Genomic DNA, 15232 nt, shown 5'->3' with positions numbered 1-15232 from the left:
GGGACGCGCCCAGCAGAGCCACTGGTAGGGAAGCTGGGCCCAGTCACTGCGGTGCGAGGGTGAGCCTCATCACCCAAGGGTTTCCTTGGAGTGTGTGTGTGTGGGGGATTTACACCCCTGGAAGGGGTTCCCCAGACATCAGCTGATGGATCAGCACCAGTGGGGCACCCACTCCCTAGGGAGGGCTCTGAGGCAGGGCCCCAGGCTGCCTTCAAGCCATGGCCGGAGGAAGGTTATTTCTTGAAGAGTAGGGGGAGGGGCTTTGCACCCTGGCCCCTCCCCCCTCCCCCCCCCCCCCCCCCCCCGCCCCGGCATCCCATTGTGCCTCCTCCCCACCCCACGGGGCACTGACCTGTGATGGTGAGGATGCAGAGGAAGATGGCTACCAGAGCCTGGATGCTAATGCCCACCTGGGCGGCCACCTCCTCACAGAAGGTGAACTCGCCTTGCTCGTTGCATTTGCACACAGCCACGGCCAGCGTGTTCGTGCTTGTCAGGCTGGGCATCCCATTGTCCGAGATGAGCACGGGCAGGTAGTAGACCTTAGCATAATCCCGATCAAATGGCCCATACTTCACCGTGAGATTCGCTGTGTTATCTGCAAAGACCCAAGGCCATACAGTGAGGTTCTGTCAGCAGCATCCCCCCCCTCCCCTTTGCAGGGGAAGAAAGCTGCTCCTTCCTGCAGGAAGCCCTCCTTGATTGTATGTCAGTCCATCCTGGGCTGCTTCTCTACCCTTATGCATCCGTGTGCTCCTAGATCAGCCACCTGAGCCTGTTTTCTTTCACAGTGACTCAGTTTGAGAAAGTGCTTTGAGTCAGCCTGAAAGAATGGCTCAGCCAGAATGTAAAATTCCTGCTCTGTTTTTGTGGTCTCCTAATTTCCCCCCAACACACACGGATCACACAGGCCTTGCTCCTCTGGCTCAACTAATTATCCTGCGGTTTCATGTTCCCACGAGCAAGTGGGAGGTGGGGGAGGGGGTGGGGAAGGAAGTGAACTTGTGAAATGTCTTTGAGTATAGGATTAACTTGGAGGGCTGTTTCTGCTCTCTCTGAAAAGGCATCATAATAAAGGATGTCAACAATTGTAAAAACAATTCCCCTCAGCCACCGAAAGAATGGTTACATTTGCCACGGTCTGTTTCCAGAACAGCCTGACGCCAGGAAGAAACTTCCGTTCAAATAGTGACTCCTTCTCCCCACTCCTGTCATTGTTTTCCTCTCTAAATCTGGGAATGGTGACACAACCTTATAATTTCAGCTATTCAGGAGGCAGAAATCGGAGGATCACAGTTGGAGGCCAGCTTGGGCAAAAGTGAGATGCCCTGTGTGGAAAAACAACCTAAAAAGCAAAAGGACGGGGGAGCCTTTCTCAAGGGGTAGTGCACCCGCCTAGCAAGGGCAAGGTCAAAGTACCTCCAGGAAAATACCACCACTACCAAAGAACTTCTCCAGGGATTTTTGTTGTTGTTGGTTATGGGCTTGAACTCTGGGCCTGGGTGCTGTCCCTGCGCTCTTCAGCTCAAGGCTAGAGCTCTTCCATTTGAGCCACAGCACCACTTCCGGTTTTCTAGTGGTTTATTGGAGATAAGAGTCTCACGGAGTTTCCTGCCTGGGCTGGCTTTGAACCATGATCCTCAGATCTCAGCCTCCTGAGTAGCTAGGATCACAAGCATGAGCCACTGGCACCTGGCTTTAGGGATCATTTAAACCATCCTAATTTTCAGACTCTTGGCTTCTCCCCCCTCTTTCTTCTTCCCTTCCCCCTGGTTCAGTCACTGTGGACAAAGGACAGACACGCTGCCTTCTGTAGAACCTTGAGAACTTGCAAACAACAGAGGCTCTAAAAGCCATTCGCTGGATTTCAATCAGACCCAGTTGCATCTCATGATTTCTTCAGACTTGCAGGACTTGCAAAGGGAACCTAAGACCAATCTCTTGGCTTGGTCCTTGATTTTGGTGCTTCAAGGCTCAAATAATCCCCCCCCCCATATCCCCACTCCCCCCTGCTAAGAGCCAGCCCATCGCTCTAATGCGTACCATGATTATCCGTGAGGGTGAAGTTGCTGTTGTCTGTGTTCAGGGTGAACTTGAACTTGACATTTTTTGGTGTTATGTCCTCATCGATTGCGGAGATCTGCATGACCAGCTGCAGATGGGGGAGACAGTCAGTGTGGTTTGGGGGTGGCCAGGGGTTCAGTGATGGTGTCCAGGGCTGCCTCTTCTGCAGTTCTAACCTAAATAGTCTCCCAACTCCATTTTTCTACCTCCGCCCTGTTCCCATATGTCTAATCTTCTCTTTAGCCATTCTCCTGGAGCCCCAGTCTCCCCATCTGTCAAATGATCGCCTATTTAGTATTAGTCTCAGGGGAACAAGTGTTTCCCCTGGACTCGGCCAGACTCACTTTGCCCGGCGGCGCATTCTCACACACTTTGGGCTCGTAGGGCTGCGCGAACTTCGGGGCGTTGTCATTCTCATCCAAAACTTCAATGTGGACCTGCACGATGGACTCCTTGCCTGTGGAGAGTCCTGTGGGGAGAAGAAGACAGATTGTCACCACCATGGGCTCCACGGCTGCCCGCCTTTGTTTGTGGCAAGGCGTTCTGAAGGACTTTCCACATTCTGCCAGCAGAGGGCGCTGTCGATCTCCAGAAGAAAGGCCTGCAGGATGGAAGAAGGGCATGTGGAGACCCGGAAACCTCAGGTGAGGAGGGTTATTACTCAGGGACAGGTGCACGGGCCAGCAAGGCACCGGTGGCTCACGCCTGTAATCCTAGCTACTCAGGAGGCTGAGATCTGAGGATCATGGTTTGAAGCCAGCCCAGGTAGGAAAATCCATTAAACTCATCTAATTAACCACCAAAAAGCTGGAGGTGGAGCTGTGGCTCACATGGTAGAGCACTAGTCTTGAGAAAAAAAAGCTCAAGGACAGCACCCACGCTAAACCAAAACCCTGGAACCAGCATGCACACACGTAGGCACACACACACACACACACACACACACACAAACAACTCTATTATATTAGAAAAGGTTTAAATTAAATTAACAATTAAGTCACTAAACCAACCAAATCAGTAGAATTGATTAATGTGTATTAAAAAATAATTATGTAATTATTGAAATAATGTAACCCTTCCCTGGGTCTCTGTGGGATCTTGATACAGTGGCCTGTGAATTTTGCTTTGGGAGGGTGGTTGTGATTCTTTCTCCCCTTTTCCTTTCCCTTTCCCTTTCCCTTTCCTTCCCTTTCCCATCCCTTTCTCTTTCTCTTTCTCTTTCTTTCCCTCCCTCCCTCTCTCCCTCCCTCCCTCCCTCCCTCCCTCCCTTCCTTCCTTCCTTCCTTCCTTCCTTCCTTCCTTCCTTCCTTCCTTCCTTCCTTCCTTCCTCCCTTCCTTCTGTTTATACTCTATTTGGGTTTAAAAATGGCTTTTTATTATCTTTAAGTAGTTACTCAAAGGAGTTTCAATTCAGCATACCCATTTATGAGGACATTGTGTCTTGTACTCAATATCACCCTTTCATCATTCTCCCCCATCTCTCCCAAACCCACCAATCCCCTCGAGTTACCCGATCGATTGTGACTCTGATACAGGTCAAGCATGCGCCCCACCTCCTCCAGCTTCCGCCCCTGCTTCAGTTAGAATTTACACTCTTCAGTTGAAAGTGGCCTCACCGTTTGACCTCCGCCGGTGAGCTGGTGCATCCCTCCCTTCCACAAAGGACCCTTTCCTAGCCATTGCTGCTATGAATCACTTGATACTCGCACAGCTCTTCCCATGAGACTCGCAGGGAGATGTCCGAAAAGCTGTGTTTAGTAAGTATCTTGGGTAGTTTTCATCCTACATGAAAATACTTACCTGTGCAGCCTGCTTCCTACCAATGCTTCTCCAGTGATGATGCAAGTGAAATCCCAGGCTTGGGGCCAGAGATTCTGCATTTCTATCAAGACCTCGGGTTGCCCCCATGCTGGATCACACTTGAGGATGCTTCAGCCGGTGCTAAAATACCTCTAGAGGGCCCCAAATGCCAGATTACACCAGATGTGAAAGAATAAGGCCAAAGGAAAAACGCCCAGGTCCCCTGGCACACAGGAACTACACTCACCATTAGAATCCAGTTCTCTGGCCTCGACAGTCAGGTTATACCAGGGGTAGACTTCTCTGTCCAGTTCTTTCTCGTTGTTAATAGCTCCGTATTTGTTTATGCGGAAGAATTGGCCTTTGTCACTGGTCTTGCGGATAGAGTATCTGCCCGGGGAAGAAAGAATTCCGTGACTTCTTATTGTCTGCTGAGTTCATCCTCCTCAGTATGGTGGTTCAGGCCATTCAAGTCTCTCTCTGGCCTCTTCCATCCCCCCCCCCTTCTTACCACTCACCACATGCTGCCACTCAACGCAGTGAGCATGGACGGCCACACACCGACACAGAGGGAGTAAGGGGATCGAGACAGTGGACTGAACCGGGTATCTGAGACTCCATCAACAGCACGTTCAGGCGACTGAGTGACACTACAATCAACTATACCACAGCTGGGACTTTTGTTTTTCCTTGGTATGTGTGATTACTGAGCTGACAGGTGAGCAAGAGCCAGGGAGAAATAAAAAGGGAGCCAGAAATGGTGACTCCAACTGGTAATCCTAACTACTGGACATGGGCAATGGCAGTGTGAGGCATACAGATTCGTTAGATTCTGTCTTCACGAATGGCTGGATGCATTGATGTGTAGCTGGCATCCTAAGTGATTGGAAAAAACGCAAATAAGAGGATTGCAGTGCAGGCTGGCCTAGGCATAAAAAATGAGGTCTCGCTTAGAAATAATCAACATGATAAGGAACTGCTGGGAAGGATGATATTGATACATGCTGGTAGCATACGTAGTGATCCATGGGAAATCAAGTTGACCGGAAGGAACACACACTCACTCTTTTTTTTTTTGTTGGTCGTGGGGCTTGAATTCTGGGCTTGGGTGCTGCACTCTTCAGCTCAAGGCGAGCGCTCTACCACTTAGTGCCACTTACGGCTTTCTAGTGGTTTATTGGAGATAAGAGTTTCACGGACTTTCCTGCCTGGGCTGGCTTTGAACCTCGATCCTCAGATCTCAGCCTCCTGAGTAGCTGGGATTATACGCGTGAGCCACCGACGCCCGGCTCACACTCACTCTTAATGTCACCATGCTTCTGGGAGAATGTGACACAAGGGTCCCCTTGGTGACTGAGGTTGGAGGAGAGGAGTCTGAGACAGGGGAGTGAGTGTTATGGTCTACAGGTGTTCCTCACAAGCGCATGTGTTGGAAATGGAATCCCTAGTTGTGTGGAGGTTGGGCCTTTGGAAGAATTGGGTGGGCTTCTAAGGATGGGGTCCCCCAGGATGACATTAGTGGCTTTATAAGAAGCAGAAGAGACACTTGAACTGGCCAGTTTGCTCTCCTCATGTGATGGCTTCTGTTGTGTTATGATAGTGCTGGAACTGTACTCCTGGACTTCCCTTTAGTCCAAACTATATAAGCTTACTATAGTTCTCTCTCTCTCTCTCTCTCTCTCTCTCTCTCTCTCTCTCTCTCTCTCTCTCTCTCTCTCTCTCTCTCTCTCTCTCTCTCTCTCTCTCTCTCCCTCTCTCTCTCTCTCACCACAGCACCACTTCTGGCTCTTTCTGTGTATGTGGTACTTGAGGAATTTTTGAAACCCAGGACTTCATGCACGCTAGGCAAGCACTCTACCACCGAGTCACCTTCCCAGCCCGAGCGCACCAGAGTTCTCCTCTTTAGAAAGAACCCTGCCTTTGGGAGGGCCTTATAGTGATAGAAAATCAATTAAGATATAACTGATGAAAGGAGCACAATGTGATCCAACAATGAAAAACAATCAATGTAAAGCCAGCCCCACAAAGAAATGACAACAAATCCAGCATACAGCAATCTGTGTGCCCATGTGGCCCGGGAAGGAAGATTAGACTGGGCCCACATCAAACCCCTCCCCTGAGTGTGTGGGTCATTAACATTTCCTTTACAGACCTGTGTGTTGTTTCTCTGTATGGTGTAGACCCTGAAATTCTTCGTGTGTGTGTGTGTGTGTGTGTGTGTGTGTGTGTGTGTGTGTGTGTAACAAAGGGGCTTCAAGATGTCATCTGGTTGGTTGCTTTCTGCACTGTCAAGTCTGATTGTATGGTGATCATGGTAACTGTGGTCCAAAGAAAAGGTCCCCTGCCCCCTTACCCAATGGCGCGCTGAGCTTCGTCCGGGTCTTTGGCCACCACAGTGCCGATCAGAGGTTTCTTCTGGTTCTCCCGCAGCTGGAACTTGTAAAAGTGTTGCTGGAAGACGGGCGGCTCGTCCACGTCGCTGATGTTGATGATGACGCGGGCTTTGCTCCTGCTGGAGATGCTCCCTAGGTACTGCAGGTTGATGGTGGGGTCTGTGGCTTCAATGGTGAACGTATATTGTCGGATGTGTTCATAATCCAGCCGCTGAGAGAGAGAGAGAGGGAGAGGGAGAGAGAGACAGAAAAGTGGTGATATTTGCTGTGAGCCAGGCGGGATCTGTGTGGCCTCTACACGCACAGTGGCCTGGCCCAGGGAGATTTCCAAGGTGACCAGGGAGCTGTCTTCAGCTCATTTCAATTCACTCCCTCGGATGCTATCCAATACTAATGCTCTGGGTCCGGCCCTGATCCAAGCATCTACTGTGGACACACAGTGGATCAGCCTTAGTGCTGCTGTCAAGGAAATCACAGATCAGGTCCTCCTGGGAGCATGTCTTTGCTCAAGAAGCTTCTCTAGGGCTTCTTGCTTAATTCAAATGCCCATTCATCCTTCATGAAGCCAGTGAAGAAAGACCACCAGTGGGCCCCCTCCCCCTGCCCATTACCCATCTGCTTATTCATGAGCTCAGTTTTAGTCCTGTACACGGTTCCTGGAGCTTTCTGGAATCATCTCCCAATAAGCAAATGACACCAAATAAATCTCTGCCCGAGGCTCAGGATCCCCAGTGCTCTGTCTGGCTTGGAGCATTCTCCTTTGACAGCCTCTGGGCCTCCGTCGTGATAGCACGGTGGCTAGCCTCCATACCTTCATGGGCTTGATGATCCCCTTGTTGTGGTCCGCATCTGTCTCGATGGTGAAGGTGTCTCTGTACTCGCCTTGCATGATGCTGTACTTGGTCATCCGGTTTTCAGGCTCATCCGGGTCCTCAACCAACAGGAAGCCCACGGAACTTCCCACACGCACGTCTTCAGGCACCGTGAATACGTACAGGTCTGATGCAAATAGGGCACCCCAAGGGGTCCTGGGTTAATGACGTTAATATGGTATTACCCCTTCCTATGATCTTGCTCATGTATGTGTATGTGTGTGTGTAAGGCATGTATACTGCAGTATACATATACATGTATATTATAACACTGGGGATTGAACCCAGGGCTTTGCATGTGCTAGTACGATGCTCTATCACTGATCAACATCTCCAGCCTTTTTAAAAGATGGAGTGGGTCTCACTATGATTCTCCTGAGCCCTAGATTACAAGCATGCATTACTGCACCCTTCTATCTTCCCATATATACATATAGATTTTCATATAGATATGCACATTTTTTTGGTTGGTCATGAGATTGAACTCAGGGCCTGGGTGCTGTCCCTGACCTTTTTTGCTCAAGGCTAGTGCTCTACTACTTTGATTCACAGCTCCATTTCCAGGTTTTTAGGTTGTTGATTGAGGTAAGAGTCTCAGGGATTTTCCTTCCCCGGTTCAAAGCCATCGGAGGATCACAGATCTCAGCTTCCTGAACAGCCGCCAGCACCTGGCTATTTTCCCATATTTTGACACAGGAAATTGTCATGATAAACTATTGATAACAGCAATTATATTGATGCCCCTTGGGATTCTGGGCCCTAAGGCCAAAAGGCCTGCCTTATCTATTGGTCCATCCACCCAACATGTAGTCATTGTTAAAGGACTTATTAATTGACAAGAGAGACAAATCTTGTCTTCAGGGAGCTTACAATACACACCAGGCCACTTCAGGAGGACTGGTGTCTTTGGGGTGTCCAGGCCTCTGAATGGCACCTGCAGTTGTGGTTGCAGTGAAGAGAGCCCCTTGACCTTTCCTTCCCACCCACCCAGGGCATGGAGAAAGCTCTTGGTGAGCACTTTTGGAAGAGAATCAGTGTGTGGGTGCAGCCAGGTCCCATTCCTGGCTGTCTCTCAGTTCACTGCGTCACAGGGATTTTTGTGGGTGGGGCTGCGTCTTGCTATATGGGAGAGCTGGCTTCTGATTCCATAGTGTCTGGGTGAAACCGCCCTGTTTCGTACAGTAGGGCTTAGGCACAGTGCCAGTACCATGAGGAGTTTGAGTTCTCTTTGTCCTATAGGAAAACCTGTGCTGGGGCCAGCTGGATGGCCTCTCAAGTGAAGCACAGGCACAGAGGCGGGGTCTCTCCTGCATCTGAATGACTCAGGACCTCAGGTCAACCCTGAGGAGTAGGGAGAGAAAGAGGGATTTGGAGCATTTTCCCCAGAGTCCCAAACTCAGTGAATCTGAATGATCCCAACCAACCCCCTACCCAGCTAGGGTGCCAGGGATGGGGCTCACCCTGAGTGAAGATGGGGAAATTATCGTTGACATCTTTCAGAGTGATCAGCACGGTGGCAGTTCCAGATTCTCCATGGAGACCCTGGGCATCTCGCGCCTCCACCACCACCTCGTACTTAGATTGCCTCTCACGGTCCAAGTTTTTGTTTGTTGTGATAATGAGTCCTGCAAAAGTGTTCCAGGGAGAACCATATTACCCAAAGAGCTTTGAGGCAAATAAAAATGCCCCTGCCTGGCCTAGAAAGAGCCAGAGCTGTCTACAACTCCACTGGCCAAACAGTGTGCTCTGATATTGGTACTACCCACTCAGAACTCTGTGTTTAGAAAGATCATGAGGCCATATCCAGGCTCAGAGTGAGAGAGTGCAGTAATGGATTAGTGATGTCTGCCTTGGTGCACCACAGAATAGTAGTGGCAGCTACCCTCTGTGTTCATTATTCTTCTGAAAGACAGAATGCTCCTGCCTTGCTTCTGGCACTCAGTCCTGGCAGTTTTATTTTTCCTTCTATTTTGCTAAACCAAACTAAATTTGACCTGAGAAAACCTCTGTACTTAGATCCTTCAGTCCCGTAATGAACGGCAACTAAAAACTTAGAGGAGTTAGGCCCAGCCAACCACAGCTAGCCAGTTGTTCTATTTAAATAAGGCAACCATGTATCAGCTGTTTCTGGACCTCCTTTCTGTGTTCTCTAGTTTCCTTTTCCTGTCCGTATGTGCTATCATGATCACCGTATCATCATCCTTATCACTTGCAGTTTCTCTGAACCTGTTTTGGTTCTGGGCCACGCAATTTGTAAATTAAGTTCTACTGAATTCAATTTGTCTCAAGCCTTTCTTGTAGCAGGCCCCACGGGTGTCAGTGTGGCCCTGCTCTGTTCAGGCAGCCTTACCCCAGGTCTCTAGAGGGTGAGTAGCAGTGCTGGGTTTGGCAATCCGAGCTGTCTAAATAAAGAATGGCTACTCAGCGGTCCCTGCTGTCTTATGGTTATGGTTTTGGGGAACAAGTTCCTGATTTTGGTACTGGACTTGAGATATGTCTCAGGCTACCATTGGTTATTTCCTTCTTCCCTGTCTCACCCCTGTCTCAAATCCCAGGCATACTGGGATTTGAATCAGGTCTTTGCACTGGCCAGATAGTCTCTCTATTACTTGAGCCAGTCTCTACCTTGTTTTTGTGTGAAATGTCCATCATTCCATGGGCCAGTGTGGTTCCATGGCTAGTGATACATGTCAGGCTGCCTTGTCCCTCAGCATCGGTGCCTGGAAACTTTCCCCCCTTGCCCTAACCCTTGAGGGTTAGCCACACTGACCAGAATTGTCGATGGCAAAATTCTCATTTCCTTTCAGGATTTGGTACATGACAGAGGCATGGTCGGCCACGGTAGGGTCGTCTGCATCCACGGCGGTGACACGGACGACGGGGGTCCCTGGGGAGAGGAGAGTCCTGGGGTTGCTGCCTGTGATTCTGGTCCCCGTTAGCCCATTTCCAGATGGGGTACTGCTGTCCCCTCATCCCCAGCCCCATGTTTGAAGGACAAGACTTGTGTTTACATCCCCTGGAGAGCCCTAGTAAAGTGTAGTGGCAGTGGGAGGCGGGGTGTGGCGGTCCAGGCAGGTGAATTGTGAACAGGTAGTGTGTGCATGGGTGGGAAAAGGAGGAGAGGATGGCTGATGTGAGGGGTAGAAATTCAAGAAAGCAAGGAACTGTTTTTCCCTGTCCTGCAAGGGTGCATACAAAGGGCTGGAAAGTAAAGGAATACGCCCAGAGGATGACCTTCATCTTCTGGGGTTCTAGGGTTTTGTTTTGTTTTGTTTTGCCAGCATTAGGGCTCAAACTCAGGGCCTGGGTTGCTATCCTCTTAGCTTTCTGTTTCCTTTTTTCCTTTTTTTTTTTTTTTTTTTTGCTCCAGGCTGATGCTCTGCCACTTGAGCCACAATACCACTTTTGGCTTTTTGCTGGTTAACTGGAGATAAGAGTTTCTTGGACTTTCCTACCTGGGCTGGCTTTGAACCTTGGTCCTCAGATCTCAGCCTTCTGAGTAGTTAGGATTACAGGCGTGAGCCGCTAGCACCCAGTCATCACCTTCAGTTTTCATAGGGAGGTCTGACCCTAGGGCCCTAGTCAGGGATTGTGGACAGGGATAGAGGGGGACTTTCTTTTCTAGTGCCTCTAGAAATAGGACAGAGGAAGGAATAACTTGCTAAGCTTGGGTCTAGACTGATGACACTTCAGGCCCAGGGCTCAGACCCAGCCTCTACTATATGGTCCCTAGACAGGAATGTGTATATATATAATATGTATATTATATATATTATATACACACATATATATGTGTATATATTACACATAATATATACACATATATACATATGTGTGTATATATTATATATTACATATTATATATGTGTGTATATTATATATATCATATACATATTACCTTGGTGGCATGGCTTGTACTAATTCATATGCAAAGGGCACCCTCTTGGCGTTTCAGGCCTGGGAGTTAAGGGCAATGGGGTGGGGTGAGGTTGTTCCAAAGATCAATGAGATAGATATCTCTGATGGTCAATGCTCAAACTATGATCAGGATCAGGGCTCAGTACGGATCAAAGTTAGAGCTTAATTTTAGGGACCTCTATTTTTCAATTGTATAAAGGGACAAGAGAATCGCAGCAGCCATGGCCCTGAACGCCCTGACTCTTGACCCCCGGCAGTAAGGTGGCTGATGTGAGATCAGAGGCTGGAGAGGAAGGAGGGGGGAGGGGCAGGGACAGGTCCGGGACGTACCCACGGGTGACATCTCGCGGACGGACGCGTTGTACAACCGGTGTGTGAACATGGGCCAGTTGTCGTTGATGTCGTGGACTTTGATGGTGAAGTTGGAAGGAGGCTCGAGGTTCTTGTTGGTGTCCTTGTCCACGATGAGGGCGGTGAGGTGGTACTCTGGAATCTTCTCCCGGTCCAGCCTCTCAAAGGCCTGCACGTCCCCTGTTTCTGAGTTCACCTGGAACACCTTGCCGACAGAGTCTCCTTGGAGCACGTACTTGGCATTCTTCCGGTTCACATTGGAATTGATCTGGGGGAGGGGAGGGAGAGGCACCATGCTGGGAACAGGCAGGGTGGTGGTGCATATGTGCAAGTTGTGTGTGTGCGCATAAGCCTGCACGTAAATGTGCATGTTCTATCCTAGGGATCGAACTCATGCACACTAAACAGGCACATCCCAATTTGAGCTATTCTGCCAGTCTCCTGGTGCACTGCTTATTTCCGAGAGTTGCTTTCTTCTTGGGTGGAGCCTGGACCTTGATCTTCCTATTTGTGCTTTCCCAAGTTGCTGGGATGATGAGCTAGGAGAAGTCTTTGATTGAGATGGAGTCTCATGAACTTTTTTCTGGACCAGCCTCCAACTGAGATTCTTCCACTCTCTGCCTCCCAAGTAGCTAGGATTACAGGCATGAGCTACCTTGCCAGGCTGGTACTGAAGTTTTTATTTTTTATTTTTAAACTTGACAAGTTTCTCCAATTGATCAGCAGTGAGCAGGTCTTTGCCAAGTCAAGGCACACACCACAGTGCCATCAGTCCCCTAGCATTGCTTAAGGCCTAGAACAGTGTCTGGAATGTAACAGGTGCTCCAAAAAACTTTGTGGTATAAAGAGTTTGAACTTAGAGCTTTGTTCTTGGTAGGCAGGTGCTCTACCACCTAAATCATACCTCCAATCTTTGGGGGTTTTTTTGCTTTCTAGTTGGTTTTTCAGATGAGTTTTCATGTTTTTGTCTGAATCTTGCCTTGGATCATGTTCATCCAACTTCTACCTCCTGTCTAGCTGGGATTACACTCATTTAGTACCATACCTGGCTTAGATACTTTTTTTTTTTTTTTTTGGTTGGTCATGGGGCTTGAACTATGGGCCTGGGCACTGTCTCTCAGCTCTTCAGGTCAAGGCAAGTGCTCTACTACCTTTTCTGGTTTTCTGATGGTTTATTGGAGATTAGAGTCTCACAGACTTTCCTGACTGGGCTAGCTTCGAACCGTGATCCTTATATCTCAGCCTCCTGAGTAGCTAGGATTATAGGCATGAGACGGGCACCCGGCTGAGATTTTGTTTTTGAGCGGAAGAATACATTTAGTGCTGTTGGAAGGCAAGGGGGATTCTATCTCTCTCTCTCTCTCTCTCTCTCTCTCTCTCTCTCTGTGTGTGTGTCTTCCAAAGTACCTAATCTGTTTGACTTGTTTCCTCATCTGTGAAATGGAGCTATGACAGTTTCTGAGGTTCTGAGGTTGAGTTGCTCTAAGGCATGGAGTTGTACTTTTCAAAATGAGCCCAGGAAATCTTGATCTTTTCTGTTGTTCCAGGAACCAGGAAGTTCCCGCAGGTTGTGTGCTGGGGCCAGTTTTATATTGGCATGGCTCTTGAGATTCAACTGAAAAGTTCAGTATTCTCTCCGAGCTGGCTGTTAAACACAGCTGTTACGTTAACAATTGAACCACATACACTTAGGAGCCAATAAAGCCTTAAACACAAAGGTCAACAAATATTAAGAATTTATCACTGGCTAACGATCCTTGCATTCCACCACCGTCTTGAGATGTTCGCCGCCTTCAGCGTGAGTATACTGGCAGTGGTGGCGGTACTAAGTGGGGATGTGTCTTGTCCCAACTCTGCCCTCAGGGAGGCCCTTTCGCAGCTTAAAACAGCTGCAAAGACAGCGTTTACACTGTGGAAATCGGCAGATGCTGTGCAGCAGGCTGGCTTCGCCTGCGGGCCTGTTGTCAAATATTTAGCAGCATTTCTGCTGCTGGTCAATTTACTTTGGGGATGGCCATAAAATGTCTTCTTTTTGGAGATTTACTGTGCCCAATCTTACAGAAAAGAACTCCCATGAGCCTCATTTAACCCAGAATTTTCCACCATTCTTATAATACCGAGACATTTTTTTCCCCCTTGTAACACATACTATTAGTGTCCCAAAGAATAAAATGTAGAGAATAATGTGTCAAGGCCCTTCCATTGAACACATCTTTTTTCTTTTTTCTTTTGCTGGTCCTGGGGCTTGAGCCTCTGCTCTGGGCTCCAGGCTAGCACTCTATCACATGAGCCACAGTACCATTTCTGGCTTTTTCTGTGTATGTGGTACTGAGGAATTGAACCTAGGACTTGATGTATGCTAGGCAAGCACTCTACCACTGAGCCAACATTCCCAGCCCACTGAACACATCTCTCAGTAAATGCTGGCTATTATTAATGATAAAATCACAAGTTAAAGGCCATTAGAAGGTCAGGACTGTTGAACATTCTGTTCATAAAAAAATTCTTAGATAATATCAAGACCATAAGATAATGATATCTCAGTCACACAAACTAGTACTCTTCTAGAAGGTTAGAATGAGTAGATGTTAATAGAAAAAAATATATAAATTTGAGGTGACCGCCCCCATGGTGGGGACACAACACATGCAGACACTATCCTGACTCTGAGGACTGAGCTTAGACTCCTAGGGATGGCAGAATGTGGGGTTCAGATGCAGTAAGGGTTCATGGACAAGCCGGGGGTGGGGGGAGGTGGAGAACCAAGAGAGGCTGCAGTTTCAGGGAGAAAGTGGGAGGTTCCCGAAGGCTACGATCCAATCCCATGAGGTCTAGAAAGTGTTCTTAGGACTTTAGCAGTTATTGGAACCCCTGGGGGCAAGAAATGGCAGCTAGGGCATGGGGCTGAGAAGCAGGAGAAGGTGAAGGCAGTGGGACTAGAAGGGAGGACACTCTGCCTGGAGGAGGAAGAGGGGAGGGACGGGGTCCATGGCTGGTTACCGCGAGCACCCTGGGGGCACAGCTTGAGGCTCGTAAGGAGGATTCAATGCCCTGTGGTCAGGATGCAACAGCTAGGGACTTCTTCAGGGACCTTGGGAACCAGGAGGAGGCTTAGCTTGGGGCCCTGTGGGACTTGTCCAGATTGCAGTGAGATGCTTGTCTTTACTGGGTTTTGGGGTGTGTGATGGGACCATCAGGCAGTGATGCTAGGAGGTGGTGAATCAGAGGGTGGCGGGAACTGGAGCAGTAAAGAGTTTGTGGGTATCTAAGTTTCTTTTTGCTTCCCCCAATTTTCCTTCAATAGATGATTGACTGATGGATTGATTTTGGTGCCGGCACTAGGGCTTGAATTCAGCGCTTGGGTGCTGCCCCTTAGCTTTTTCTCTTGAGGCTGGTGCTGTGCCATTTGCATGTCAACACCCCTTCCGGTTTGTTACTGGTTAATTGGAGATAGGAGTTCTCACGGATTTTACCATTCAGGCTAGCTCTGAACTGTGATCCTCAGATCTCAGTTTCCTGAGTAGCTAGGATTACAGATATGAACTATTGGTGCCTGGCTTGACTTTATGTTATTTATTTAATTTGTTTTTTGCTGGTCCTGGGGCCTGAACTCAGGGCCTGGGCTCTGTCCCTGAGCCTCTTTGTGCTCAAGGCTAGCACTTTACCACATCAGCCACAGTGCCACTTCTGGCCTTTTCTGTTTCTGTGGTACTGAGGAATCAAACCCAGGGCTTCATGCATGCTAGGCAAGCACTCTACCACTAAACCACACTCCCAGACCCTCAATTATATATATATATATATATATATATATATATATATATATATATAAGA

The 15232-nt window shown here is 48.7% G+C and overlaps 1 protein-coding gene across 2 annotated transcripts in view; it reads right to left on the bottom strand.

Annotated features, from left to right (window-relative positions):
* The window catches only part of Cdh5 (cadherin 5), a 34111-nt gene that overhangs the window by 3111 nt on the left and 15768 nt on the right, over positions 1-15232 (bottom strand). For both annotated transcript variants that reach the window (XM_069992453.1, XM_069992455.1), the window contains exons 3-11: positions 11378-11666; positions 9900-10016; positions 8590-8754; positions 7069-7256; positions 6218-6468; positions 4112-4254; positions 2409-2533; positions 2044-2152; positions 353-598 (exon numbers count right to left, since the gene is read on the bottom strand). In XM_069992453.1, the coding sequence (XP_069848554.1) occupies positions 353-598; positions 2044-2152; positions 2409-2533; positions 4112-4254; positions 6218-6468; positions 7069-7256; positions 8590-8754; positions 9900-10016; positions 11378-11666 (1633 nt within the window). The remainder of the gene's footprint in view (positions 1-352; positions 599-2043; positions 2153-2408; positions 2534-4111; positions 4255-6217; positions 6469-7068; positions 7257-8589; positions 8755-9899; positions 10017-11377; positions 11667-15232) is intronic.

This window comes from Dipodomys merriami, unplaced genomic scaffold, assembly GCF_024711535.1.
Source record: "Dipodomys merriami isolate MVZ:Mamm:240054 unplaced genomic scaffold, mDipMer1.0.p SCAF_41, whole genome shotgun sequence".
NCBI classification, from domain to species: Eukaryota; Metazoa; Chordata; class Mammalia; order Rodentia; family Heteromyidae; genus Dipodomys; species Dipodomys merriami.
The sequence above is the reverse complement of the archived record's forward strand: the minus strand, read 5'-3'. Positions and strand labels throughout refer to the sequence as shown.